Source organism: Denticeps clupeoides, chromosome 3 (genome assembly GCF_900700375.1).
Source record: "Denticeps clupeoides chromosome 3, fDenClu1.1, whole genome shotgun sequence".
In the NCBI taxonomy this organism is placed as follows: domain Eukaryota; kingdom Metazoa; phylum Chordata; class Actinopteri; order Clupeiformes; family Denticipitidae; genus Denticeps; species Denticeps clupeoides.
In genome coordinates, this window is record NC_041709.1 from 33880031 (window position 1) to 33894557 (window position 14527).

At 39.5% G+C, this 14527-nt stretch overlaps 2 protein-coding genes, 1 long non-coding RNA gene and 1 other non-coding gene across 5 annotated transcripts in view; all 4 read right to left on the reverse strand.

The window, feature by feature from the left end:
• Positions 1–2928, reverse strand: part of LOC114785776 (zinc finger protein 239-like) — a 28974-nt gene extending 26046 nt beyond the window's left edge. For both annotated transcript variants that reach the window (XM_028972358.1, XM_028972359.1), the window contains exons 1-2: positions 2888–2928; positions 1682–2767 (exon numbers count right to left, since the gene is read on the reverse strand). In XM_028972358.1, the coding sequence (XP_028828191.1) occupies positions 1682–2767; positions 2888–2909 (1108 nt within the window). In that variant the 5' untranslated portion in view covers positions 2910–2928. The remainder of the gene's footprint in view (positions 1–1681; positions 2768–2887) is intronic.
• Positions 1–14527, reverse strand: part of LOC114785464 (zinc finger protein 493-like) — a 478845-nt gene that overhangs the window by 60156 nt on the left and 404162 nt on the right. The window lies entirely within an intron of this gene.
• Positions 7752–13653, reverse strand: LOC114785938 (uncharacterized). The gene is made up of 3 exons (XR_003749140.1): positions 13635–13653; positions 8561–8671; positions 7752–7775 (listed from the first exon to the last, which is right to left on the reverse strand). It is a non-coding gene; the product is annotated as an uncharacterized LOC114785938 (long non-coding RNA).
• Positions 9309–9415, reverse strand: LOC114787226 (U6 spliceosomal RNA). Its single transcript, XR_003749359.1, has one exon. It is a non-coding gene; the product is annotated as a U6 spliceosomal RNA (small nuclear RNA).

Sequence of the window (14527 nt, forward strand, 5' to 3'; positions counted from 1 at the left end):
TATTTTACATGATCCATTTTTGGTGTACTTGCAAATACCAGATTTATACATGCTCCTATCAGAATTGTTAAAAAAACAGTCATCTTAAAACCAGTTCAGTAGATTTCACTGCAACAGAAAACTGTGTACACTGTGACTAAAAGAACACTGCAGAGTGATCCAACTTTGATCTAATGTCCTTAAAACAGTTCAGTTTGAGGCTCAGTAGTGTGTGTGGCCTCCACGTGCCTGTATGACCTCCCTAAAACACCAAGACATGCTCCTGATGAGGTGGTGGATGGTCTCCTGGGGGATCTCCTCCCAGACCTCGACTAAAGCATCCGTCAACTCCTGGATAGTCTGGGGAACAATATGGTGTTGGTGGATGGAGTGAGACTTTATGTCCCAGATGTGCTCAATTGGATTCAATTATGGGGAAGTCAGTAGCATCAATGCCTTAGTCTTGCATTAGGAGGAACCCAGGTCGAACCACAGCAGCATATGGACTCACAAGGGGTCTGAGGATCTTATGTTGGTACCTAATGGAAACTATGACCAAGGAGAAACCAGAGATGAATGCAGCAACAAGCCTTCCTTCTAACAAGACGCCAATCTACTATTTATGTGGACAGGAACACCGCATCAAGCCGAAATGCTCTAAGAACCCTTACTCACATGTGTTTTGTGCCATTTGAGAACATGGATTTTAGACCTAAGAAAGCCCAGTCAATAAGCTTACTGACATGAAGGTCAATGGAGAAGAATTCAGAGCATTAGTGGATACAGGAAGCACTACTACAGCACAAGCCAAGCAGGTACTGGAGCATCTGCCAACCCTCGGTGTGTTGCCTTTTATGATGTGGAGCTGGAAACACAATCCAGAACCTCTCAGAAGCCGGAGTCAAAAGAAGTGTGGGAAGTTCAAACACACTGCTGCTGAACAATCAGTGACTATTGCTCTGGGTATGCTACTGGTGTGCAAATATGGTGCAATGCCCTTTGATGTTATAATAAAACAAGGGATGTGTGCAGAGAGAGAGCCGTCTCACTTGTAAAGTGAATTTAACATCACCACACGGCAACAAAGTCAAAGATAGAAATAAGATTTTTGACGTGTAATGTTGAACTTTTTTGGATTCTTGCTCAGCAATTTTGGTGTAAATTGTATGTTGTGTTAAAGAACATGAAGGTTTGGGAAGTCAGAAAAACAACGAAAAAAAACATTCTTATGCATTTTAGATAATGGATGTGAATTGTACATATGTTCAGATCGTATTGACACACATGGTGAACTCTGGGGTATAGTGGATACAAAAACCAGTTTGTTCTAAAATCACAGCTTGTACCCTGCATCTGAAATGTCATGGGCAAGAAACTATTTAACATATCAAAAATTCCTTATAAACACATTATAAGGAGCATGTTCAAAACATACTGACCAAATTTCATGTTCATCTGGTGAACGGTGTAGAAAGTGCGCTTTGCACATTCCACGACAGTTGAAAGTGCAAAGCAGTAGTTTTTCTCTTGCCAGTTGGTGGCGCTAAACCAAGGTTTAAAAATTCATGGATGTGATACTGAATATTGTGAGACTGTAAATTTTCATTCTGGATTTCTCAATATTTAGTGTAATTCATGATTCCCACCCCTTTTAGCCTGGAAGAGCGTTTATGATGAAATGCTTTAATTTTATTTCACTCACCTGAATGAATCACATCATCCAAGTCTTGCTTCTCATCCTTCTCTGTTTCAACCAAATTCACAGGTGTGATGATATCTGCTTTCTTCAATTTCTTCTCTGTACACTTCTCGGCCTTTTCTTCATTATGTAACCATTGATGATGTTTGAGTTGATCTAATGTTCTAAAGCATTTAGAGCAAAGAGAGCACTGGTAGATATTTGCAAGATGTATCCTCTTGTGAATTTTAAGATCTGATGCTCGTGTAAAACTCTTCCCGCATTGTACACACTGGTAGGGCTTCTCTCCAGTATGTGTCCTCTGGTGTGATTTAAGGGTTCCTGCTTCTGTAAAACTCTTCCCACATTGTACACACTGGTAGGGCTTCTCTCCAGTATGTGTCCTCTGGTGTGATTTAAGGGTTCCTGCTTCTGTAAAACTCTTCCCACACTGTACACACTGGTAAGGCTTCTCTCCAGTATGTGTCCTCTTGTGTGATTGAAGGTGTGATGCTTGTGTAAAACTCTTCCCACATTGTAAACACTGGTAAGGTTTCTTTTGAGTATGTGTCATCTTGTGTATTTTAAGGTATGATTTTACTGTAAAACTCTTCCCACATTGTACACAATGGTATGGCTTCTCCCCAATATGTCTCCTCTTGTGTTTTTGAAGGTAAGATGCACATGTAAAACTCTTCCCACACTGTACACACTGGTAGGGCTTATGTCCAGTATGTGTCCTCTGGTGTGATCGAAGGTGTGATGCTCGTGTAAAACTCTTCCCACACTGTATACACAGGTAGGGCTTCTCTCCAGTATGTGTCCTCTGGTGCGCTGTAAGGTTTGATTTCACTGTAAAACTCTTCCCACATTGTACACACTGGTAGGGCTTTTCTCCAGTATGTGTCCTCTTGTGTAGTATAAGGTAAGATGCGTGTGCAAAACTCTTCCCACACTCTTCACACTGATTAGGCTTCTCTTTAGAATAGTTTATCTGCTGTGCTTCAAGGATCTTCACTTCTCTTAAACTGTTGTCATACATGTTGAACTTTTCTTCAGTTTCCTCTTTATACCTTTGGTCAGTGACTTTGCTTTCCTGATCTGTAAAAACTATTTAAAGACATGAACTTGATTAATCAAATGACATGATATTTATTTAAAAAATGTTTTTTGAACACAATTAGTGAGGAATAAAGTGGATATTGAAAGTAAAACTGGTTCAATACTCACTCACCTGAATAGACTTCATCATCCGACTCTTTCTTCACATAAATTCCTGTTGGTTCAAGTATTTTACCGCAGTTCAGAGATGTGATGGTATCTGCTGATATTTCTGGTTTAACATGTGTGCTGCTCTGGTCTACACTCCTCAGATCAGCAGGTAACAGAGACAGACTGGGATCCATCTTGGGACCTTGGAATGAAGCAGAAGGTTATTTTTAACAATGTTCTTGTCACCAATAATCATTCTAGAATTATTTTCTGTAGGGTTAGGGTAACCCTACATTCTATAGGGTTACATTCATACTATTCCTTACAGTATTCCTATAAAACACACATAAATAGACAAAGCAGATTTCTGATATTACATAATGACACACAGTCACCTTTATAATTTTACAGCGAGCACAACCAACTCCAGCTTCTCTCTGTTCACATAAAAAGGCTTGTAGCTCATGTAAGCTGCTGCAGTCTTTTACAGACAATCACAGCAGAGTGTTTTCTTATTTAAATGTGATTGGTGATGTTGGAAATGTGTTGGATAAAGAACAGTGAAGAAAAAAGTCTAAAAGTGTGAATGATCTCAGACATCAGTCTGAATGAGCATTTAGCTGCTAACGTGAAACTACTTTAGCATAACTGTATCTGTTGTTAAACCTGTTCACCAGCCCGCTGGACACAAACTACTTACATTTAAGCTTTTTAAAAACCAATAAAAAGTGTCAGAAAAACATTTTGAAGTCTGACCCGAGTCTGTGTGTAGAGCGAGTTTAAATCAGCCCGCTCCTCCCTCACCAGACCGCCACTTTAAACAGTCCAAATAATACGCGTTTCTACACTTTATGTGAAATAAAATTACTTACCAATACCCAAATTCATAAAAAATCCAAAAACGGATCATTTACGTCAGCAGGGTGACTCGCGCGTGCACTTGTTTGTGTTTTACTTGGTTTTCCTGCAGATGTAAACAGAAGCAGATTCGTCACACGGCAGCAGATTCGTCAAGTGAGATCGAATATTCTGGATAACCATCAAATAAATAAAAAAAACACTGTAAATGTTACGTTGCAGCTGTCAGTTATTGATTTGGTTCTTGATTTTGTATGAAAGTCTGTTTTTTTCAAGTTTCATTTGAATACTGAATTTGAAATAATTAAAAATTACAATTATTTTCATAAAGATTAACTTGATTCATATTTTCAGCTATATTTTAAATAAAGTTTTAATCTTATTTCAAGTAACAGCTTTTTTCATAAAATGTTTAAACTTTTAAATAAATATCATGTAGTCTAAACTGCCCAACTATCTTCACTCCCAGCCACAGCCTGTTGGCGTTCTTCCCTAGTTGCAGAAACATGAACACCCGCAAACAACCTCCACCACATCACATCCCATAACCCTTCCCGACCAGTCTGTCAACTGGTCCCAGACCAGTGTGGCCTTGTCCTCTGTGGCAAGGACACCTCTCACCCTGCTGGCACTCTTGCTGCTGGAACTATGGCGGTGTCACTACCTTGGCCCTTTTCGGTTGCTGGAGGCTGGTCTCTCTCCCTGGCTGGTCCTGGTGTTATTGGTGATGTCACTGCCTCACACCACTCCTGTCAGCTCTGATGGCTGATCACTCCTGCTGACTGGTCCTTGAAAATCATAATGCCTCTTCTGATTAGCAGATGCTTTTTGTTGGTGTCTCTTAACCGCCTCTGTCACTGTTGTCAGAAGCTGCGAAACCCCCCTAAAATATTCCTGTACTGACTGACCCCCCCACGGTCAAAATGTAGTATAACATCCACTGGCAACACCAGTTCTTGCACAAAAAGCACTTTATGAGGTTTAAATGGGGCAGTGGTGGCCAAGCGGTTAAGGAAGTGGCCCCATAACTTCAGAAAGTTGCCGGTTCAATTCCCAATCCACCAACACACTGCTCCCCGGGCGCCTGTCATGGCTGCCTACTGCTCACCAAGGGTGATGGTTAAATACAGAGGACACATTTTGTTGTGCACGACATACAGGACAATAAGACTGAAACTACATACAATGAAGTAAGAAATATCATATATAGAACAATAATAAACAAGCATGTAACACTAACATAAAAAATACACAGAGAACATGATAATAACAGTACTTTTATGTAATTATACACAACAGACATACATACCTGTTACATTCAGTGTCTTCACAAATGATTCCCAACTCAAAACATCCATAATCCGTAATGACTATCTAGATTAATCTAGATTAAAATGGCTCATTTGAATTCTGCCGAAGGCATTCAGAATATGTGTGCTACCCAAATAATGACTAAAAGTAAGTCTTTGAGAACGGGTTTCTCAAGCCAGGTGGCGCATTAGACCAGGGGCTCATCTCCTGTTTCCAAAATACATCACAAATTGCTTGAGAAAGCTGTTCTACTATGATAATTGGTGATGAAAATAAATTATGTTCAATAAGATGTACTTGTGTTTACCAACTGTTTATTCAGTTAAATAGCTGCATCCATGTTACCACGTCCATGTTACCACGTTTGATGTGGTAATTTCACAGTTCGAAGACTCGTTCTCGCCCCCTACAGTGCAATTCGGCTAGGTATACATCCGCGCTAAAATATCAAGGTGAAAGTCATCATAGTGTAGAGGTTCTTCTTCTTTTTTTTGATTTCGTTTCTTGAACCACAAATGATGAGCTGACACTCAAGAGATTTTCTGTGCAAAGTGTATTCTGTACAAAAAGCAAGGTCGCGTCAGAACATCGCGTCACACATCGCGTCTTTCTGCACCTCTCTCTACAATATACAGTATTAAAAGAACATAAAAAATATTCACAAAATAACACACATGCAAAATATTCCTAATATGTACATAAATTAAAATGAAAGAAATAACTTTTTGCACACAAACCCCACGCACCTCTCACAGCTCACACCATGTGTCCAAGAGACCTGAACCGGGTCTCAAAAACAAAATAAAAGTCTTTAGGAAATAAGAAACTAAAAGACACAAGAAAGAAGAAATATACTTATAAATCTAGTGTAACCATTTAACTCCGGCACAATAGCTTGCGTAGTATAGACCCAGCTCCCAACAAAACTTTGTGAATAGATTAACGGCGATATTTTTTATCGCCCGATAAGAGTCTCACGTTAACGCAGCACATTAACGGCAATAACGGCCCAACACTAATATATATATACACACACACACACACACTTGTTGGAAATACTTGTTGGAAACAAACATTTGACATGTTAAAATATACAGTGATCTTATAGACAGGTGATATGTCGTAATAGTAAGATAGATACTGGACAATGCCGTCTTAGGTCCTCAGTTTGGATAACACGCAGTACCTACAGGCTCACTTCTGTGGTATGTCAATTACAAGTCCACTTAATTACAGTCACCTAGTCAAACACAGACAGTGTTACATTCACCTTAGTTATCCTGTCCTAGTTAGGGTACCGGGCCACTGTAGCACCAATATAGCACTATAACCAGTAGATAAACCCTGGTTCCTGGCGACTGCTAACAAGATGACTTGAAACTAACCAGTGGGTCACCACAGCCACCACCACCGTAACAACTAAAGCTTCAGGGATTTTCAAATGGACCAGTAGCATCATAATGGACACGTAATGTACACCATGACACTGGACTAAAACCTACTCTGTACTGTCCAGTATCTCCAAACATGGACAGATGCTCTATATTAAACTCTGGACTTCTCCACCTGTACAACTGTAGGACTTTTTCTCTTCTTGGACAAATTATCCCAAACCCTGCACTGACACCACTTACAGGCTCACTCTACCCTGGAAGGGTGCCCCTCTCTGTATCACTCCTTCCCAACGTTTATTCCTTTTTTTTTCCTCTCTCCTAGTTTTTTTGTGTGGAGTTTTTCCTTGTGAGCCGAAGGGTCAAGTGTGGGGGCGTCAACTGTAGGGCCCATTGAGACATACTGTTTGTGATTATGGGCTATATAAGAAATAAATGTTGTTGTTGTTGTATGTTCATCTGGAGCACAAAAAACATTGTACTGAGAGTATGCCGTTCTGATACATTTCATATAAAATGTACAATGATCTATCCCACAAAATACCTTTTCACTTTTCATCATGACAATGACCCCAAACCTACATCCAAACCAATAAAAGAAAGGCTTCACTAATACAAAATGAAAAATTTGGAATGGGCCAGACATAAATCCGCTAGAAAAGCTGTGGGGTGACTGGAAGAGGGTTGAGCACAACAGATGCTTTCACACTTTTACAAATGCTGAAAGACCTCCAACCAAAGAGACTGAATGCTGTAAACAAATTAAAAGGTGTTTCGACAAAGTATCAGTTTAATGTGTACACTTTTTATATTCACCGTATCTGTAGATTTATACAATTGTTAGCTATTCTGATAAATATGCATTTATAACACAGAATATGGTCACTTGTACAATTCCTACTGATATCCAGATCATTACTTGAACAGACTTAATCATCCAACTTTCTTCACATTAATTTTTGTTGGTTCCAGTGTTTTACCACAATGTATAGATGTGACTATATCTGATTTCTCCAGTTCAACAACTGCTATACACTTGTAGAGCTTTTCATCAGTATGTTCAGGTTGATGATATTTCACTTGACCCAATGTTGTTAAGTATTTCGAGTAAAGCGTGCGGTAGAAAAGATTTGCAGTATGTGTCCTCTTGTGAGTTTTAAAGTCTAATGCTTGTGTAAAACTCCTGCCACACTCTTCACACTGGTAAGGCTTCTCTTTTGAATAGTTTCTCTGTCGTGTTTCAATGATCTTCACTTGTCTTGCACTGTTGTCATACAAGTTGAACGGGTGCAACTTTTCTTCTGTTTCCTCTTTACATCTTTGTTCAGCGAATTTCATTTCCTGATCTGTGAAAACAACCATAGACCACAAAATGACATTATTGAAACCAATTAATGAAATGACATGAAATTTTAAGCAGGATTTTTTTTGACACAGTTAGTGAGGAATAAAGTGGATATTGAAAGTAAAAGTCCTTGTTTATATCATTGAAGAAGCTATGAAAGGTGCCTGGGGAGCAGAGTGTGGGGACGGTACCATATATTTATTAGATTATCTTTATAATACATGACATTATGGGTGTACTTGTTAATACCACATTTGTTCGTTCTCCAATCAGAATTGCATTCAAAAAGAGCTGGTAATCTTATATTTAGTTTGTGTGGATTTCATTGCAATACAAAATTGTGTAACCCATAACAAAAGAACAAGAACAGACGGTAAACCCATAAAAAAACACAGGAATAAAAAAAAAAAAAACGTATTATGAAAATAAAAAAGAATGCACAATTTTTCAAAGTTAACTTTATGCCACTGGAAGTGCATAATTTCAGCGGAATTTGTAATAATTTCTAGACCTTTCAGAGGGTAGTAAAATAGGAATTCTCTGGGTGGGAAGGACACTTCTGAACAATTCTGGTCCTACTTCTCCTTTCTTAGTGAAACACCCCTGCGAGCAGGTCAGCACAGCCTCTGCTGGAATATCTGAGGCTGTCAGCAGCAAGTTCTCAGCAGCTGTTTCATCCATTCATCCATCAGTAGTTAGTGTGGAACTTCTGTGGGTCTCCCTAGTTATTCATGGTTTACTGATCACAGTAAATACAGTTCTTTACATGAACAGAACTCCACTCACCTGAATAGACTTCATCATCCGACTCTTTCTTCACATACATTCCTGTTGGTTCAAGTGTTTTACCACAGTTCAAAGATGTGATGGTATCTGATGGTATTTTTGGTTCAACATCTATGACAAGGAAACAGAGAAAATGACAATTACAGCCAATCACCTCATAATGATTTCATTTTAAAATGTGATTGGGGGTTTTGAAAAGTGGGTTGGACAAAGTGTTGAAAAGGTATCTGCATCAAAAGTGTTCGGTGGGACAATAAATGGAAATAGTGATTTATTCTGTGATTAATTCCATTGTGCTGTGGTTTAAGGAACCAACAGCAATTTGCAAAATGACTTTAAACTGAATACCTAGTTGCAGAAATGTATTAGTAATAATAATATTTTACACAATATAATGCACTGGTAGCAATAACGTGAAGAGTTAAAAAAAAAAAAAAAAGACTCAATGCTGCGCATTTTCATCCGAACTCGTAACAATTAAACATTTAGGGTTTAGGGGGTCAGTCGAATATATACTAATCACAATAAGTTATTGTGATATAATAAGGAAATTGTGAGAGACATAGTGGATGTCATACATACGGTGTGTTTCACTTCAGACATTTTTGGGATAAGGACGCAATTGTATTGGGGTAATGGAAACAGCTGCAGGCCCGTTTACGGGATATGAGGGTACTAGGGTTTCCAAAGAAACCATTCACAACCGACACCACCGCTTCCTTAACTGCTAGGCCACCCCTGCCCTTCGAAAAATATGGAGCGCTTCACGAATTCTGTGTGTCATTCTTTCGCAGAGGCCATGCTAGTCTTCTCTTTATCGATCAATTTTAGTATATGTGCAGCCGTTTCAAGCACAAAGTGGAACGCATTGCCTCAGAATCATGAGGCTAGTGAGGAGCATGAGACGTCCGTGTCAACCTGGAATGGTGGAAACACATTGTACATTTTTGTTGTTTGGAACTACCCTCTGGGGTAATAAATATTAAACTAATGAAAATGGTGTTTCTTCTCATGCATTATTAGTAATAATATCAATGTTTACTTATTTCATAAAAATTCTGAGCAAATAGGAAAAGCACTCATGTAAATAACAATATAATAAAATATATCATATAATAACTGCCTGGGGCCTGTCTGTGTGGAAGTCCTGGAGCCAGTAGCATAGAGTGGTGTTAAGGCCAAGCTTACTCAGTTTCACAACCAGCTTTTTAGGGATGATTGTGTCTAAGGGAGAACAACATCCTCACATATGAGTATTTCTTGTCAAGATGTGTCAAGGAGAAATGGAGGGCCCAAGGATATGGAATCCTCAGTTGACCTGTTAGGCTGGTATGCAAATTGAAGTGGATCCAGAGGGGAGGTTCTTCTTAATGTGCGGTAGGAATAACCTTTTGAAGCACTTCATGATGATTTGGTGTCAGTGCAACGGGTCGGGAGTCATGTCATGCCATGTCACTGCAGACCACTGTCGGCACTGGTGTGATGGTGGTAGTCTTGAATCCTCCTGGGACCAGCGACTGCATCAGACATGTGTTGAAGACGTCAGACAGGACGCCAGCCAGCTGATCAGCACAATCTTTGAGCACGCAGCCGGCCCGCAGCCAGGTCCTGCAGCCTTGTGGGGGTTAACTCTGAGAAGAGTCCTCCTCACATCAAAACGTGCAAAAAATTTGTCTGGAGGGAGACATCACCTTTTCTGATTTATGGATTGGTCTTGTAATTTGTAACTGCTTTTATGCAAATATCTCTGGTGTTGTTGAAATGTCCTTTGATCTTCTGTGCATAGTCCCTCTTAGCTCTCCTCATTTTTCTCGTCATCCAGGGCTTTCGGTTTGCTCTCGTGATAACATTCTCCAGACATTTACATTTACAGCATTTATCAGACGCCCTTATCCACAGTAACTTACAATCAGTAGTTACAGGGACAGTCCCCCAGGAGCAATTTAGGATTAAGTGTCTTGCTCAGGGACACAATGGTAGTAAGCGGGGATTTGAGCCTGGGTCTTCTGGTTCATAGGCGAGCGTGTTACCCACTAGGCTACTACCACCCTGGACAATTCTTCATCGATGCAGTGCAGAACATAATCGATTATATCATAATGATGTAGCTTAGTGATTTTAAGGCGGCAGCATAAAAAAAATCTAATTGAAAAGTAGTGCTGTTAGTGACCATGGAGTACAGCGCTGCACCGGGCAGGAGTGTCACACTGGGTGGCTCTGCACTCAGCCACCTTGTTCTCTGAATGCGGTCAAAGTTGAAATTAGTTGAACTTTGGCTGCTGTGCAATGTGACGTATTTTCGCACGACCAATAGAATCAAAGCAGCGAGTGTCCTTACTGCCACTTCGAAACACACACTAATAGGGAATGGACAAAAAGCAGATCTTAACAGTCTCTGAGTGTCCAGAGACCTAGAACACGACGTAATAGTCTTACCAGGAGTTTAGAAAACATGCATAAATATGTGCTGTGCCCTGTGGAAAGCGCAGCGCATACCGCGTTTGATATGAAAGCGGCTTTAGATTCTCAGGTGAGCAGAGAAATGGTCAGATTACAGTCACCCGATGCAACAAACAGCCAGAAAGTATACAGACCCGTAATCAGATAGGTTGTCTGTTCTAATCCCTAAACAGCCAAGATGCCACTGAGCAAAGCTGCTACCCAGGCGCCTTTAGAGACTGCCTACTGCTCACAAAAGCTGATGGTCAAAAACACTCACCTGAATGAATCACATCATCCAAGTCCTGCTTCTCATCCTTCACTGTTACTTCCACTGTTTCAGCACAATCCACAGGTGTGATGATATCTGATTTCTTCTCTGTACGCTTGTCTGCCTTTTCTTCAGTATGTATATGTTGATGATGTTTGAGTTGATCTAATGTTCTAAAGCATTTAAAGCAAATTGTGCACTGGTACATGTTTGCAGTATGTGTCCTCTTGTGTCTTTTAAGCAGTGATGCTCGTGTAAAGCTCTTCCCACATTGTGGACACTGGTAGGGTTTCTCTCCAGTATGTATCTTTTTGTGTCTTCTAAGAGATCTTGCTTCTGCAAAACTCTTCCCACATTGAGGACACTGGTAGGGTTTCTCTCCAGTATGTGTCCTCTTGTGTGTTTTAAGGGTTCCTGCTTGTGTAAAACTCTTCCCACATTGTACACACTGGTATGGCTTCTCTCCAGTATGTGTCCTCTGGTGTCTTTTAAGGTCCGATGCTTGTGTAAAACTCTTCCCACACTCTTCACACTGATAATGTGTCTCTGTAGAATAGTTTCTCTGTCCTTTTTCAAGGATCTTCACTTGTCTTATACTGTCGTCATACTGGTTTTCTTCAGTTTGCTCTTTATACCTTTGATCAGCAAATTTGCTTTCCTGATCTGTAAAAACAAATAAATTTATGCCACCAAAGACATATCTGAACCTGAATAAGTCTTATTCCAAAACCATATGTCACAGAAAACAGACTATAAAACCCATAAAACCCTCAGGTATTATTAAACACAAATTATAAAAAGGATGTAAAAACCTTTGAATGCACCATGTTTCACAGTTGATAGGTTTATTACTCTAATGCCACCCTGGGTGTGAAAGACACTTCTTAACAATTCTGGTCCTACTCCTCCTTTCTTAGTGAAACACCTCTGCCAGCTGGTCAGCAGTCTCTGCTGGAATATCTGAGGCTGTGGGCAGCAATATCTCAGTAGTTGCATCTATTCCCTCAAAGTGGGAAAAATATTGTTCTGTTCCTCTTCCAGAGCATCATTACTGCTAATAGTTATGTCTGCCACATTTGTAGTTAGTGTGGAACTCCTGTGGGTCTCTTTAGTTATTCATGGTTTACTGATAGTAAAATACCTGATGTGCTTATCCACAGCAACACAGTCAATACAGTTCTTTACATGAACAGAACTCCACTCACCTGAATATTCTTCATCATCCAACTCTTTCTTCACATCAATTCCTGTTGGTTCCAGTATTTTTCCACAGATCAGAGATGTGATGGAATCTGTTGATATTTCTGGTTCAACAACTATGACAAAATACAGAGAAATTGACAATTACAGACCATCACCTCAATGATTTCATTTTTAAATTGGATTGGGGGTTTGAAAAAAGGTGTCTGCATTAAAAGTGTGGGGTGGGACAATAAATAGAAATGATTATATATTCTGTAAACATTTTCATTGTATTGTGCTTTAAGGAACAGTAATTTTCAAAATAATTTTAAACTGTGTATACTTAGTATCAGCACCAACTACTAGTAAAACTAATACTTCACCCAATATAAAACACTGGTAGAAACAACATGAAGAGAAAAAGGAGAGAGACTCACTGCTGCTCATTTTCATATGAACTTGTACCAGTAAAACATTTAGGGTTTAGTGGTCAGAAGATAACGTTGCAAACAGCATTTATCTGACTGCATCCGAACGCTCAGTTGACCAAACGCTTGTGCTGAATGCCCGTGTGTATGTTGTTATGTCCTGTAGTCATGTGATGTGTTGTCTGTGTTCTCTGTCTTGTTTCTGTTTCCCTTTTTGTAGGAGGAGCTTGTAATTTACGGAACTCCTCCCACACCTTAAGCTGATTTGTGCTCCCATCGGAGTGAGGCTGTTAAAGATGGCATAGGTCTGCTGAGACGAGGGGGGAGAAAAGGGGAAATACACCATACAGATGCCCTGTTCACAGTAGTCTACCCTGTGCTTTTTCGTGGCCTGAATGCTTTGTTATCTTGTGTCAAGGCTTCAATTGTATTTCTTTCGATTTTTTTAATTATTTCATTAAAATGTTTGTGTCTTTCCCTCCCTCTTTCTGATTCCTGACCAAGACCAGGACTTAACAACGAACACCAGAAAAACATCTGGTTCAGATATCCGTGTGAACGAGGCCTAAATCAAAACCTGGACTGGCAAACATGAGATCGGTATATATAGGACCTTTCCTGAATAATATTTCTGAATGTAAAAAATGCTGTATCACATTATTATAGTGGGGGGGTGGATGTGTTTGCGGAAAGAAAATTGTTATTTACAGAAATTCACCCACTATCTGAAATGCTTATATTTTATTTCACTAACCTGAATGAATCACATCATCCAAATCCTGCTTCTCATCATTCACTGTTACTTCCAGAGTTTTAACCCAATTCACAGGTGTGATGATATCTGATTTCTTCAATTTCTTCTCTGTACGCTTGTCAGCCTTTTCTTCAGTATGTAAACACTGATGATTTGTGAGTTGACCTGATGTTATAAAGCAATTAGAGCAAATTGTGCACTGATAGATATTTGCATGATGTGTCCTCTTGTGTCTTTTAAGCAGTGATGATCGTGTAAAACTCTTCCCACATTGTGAACACTGGTAGGGTTTCTCTCCAGTATGTGTCCTCTTGTGTGTTTTAAGGGTTCCTGCTTGTGCAAAACTCTTCCCACATTGTACACACTGGTAAGGCTTCTCTCCAGTATGTGTCCTCTGGTGTCTTTTAAGGTCCGATGCTTGTGTAAAACTCTTCCCACACTCTTCACACTGATAATGTGTCTCTGTAGAATAGTTTCTCTGTGCTTTTTGAAGGATCTTCACTTGTTTTATACTGTTGTCATACTTTAACTGGTGCAACTTTTCTTCAGTTTGCTCTTTATACCTTTGATCAGCAAATTTGCTTTCCTGATCTGTAAAAACAAATAAATTTATGCCACCAAAGACATGTCTGAACCTGAATAATTCTTAGACCAAAACCATATAACACAGAAAAAATATAAAGCCCATAAAACACTCAGGAATAAATTAACACAAATTATAAAAATGATTAAAAAAAAAAAAAAAAACAGTGAATGCACCATGTTTCACAGTTGATAGGTTTATTACTCTAATGCCACCCTGGGTGTGAAAGACACTTCTTCACAATTCTGGTCCTACTCCTCCTTTCTTAGTGAAACACCTCTGCCAGCTGGTCATCATTTGAACACACCAT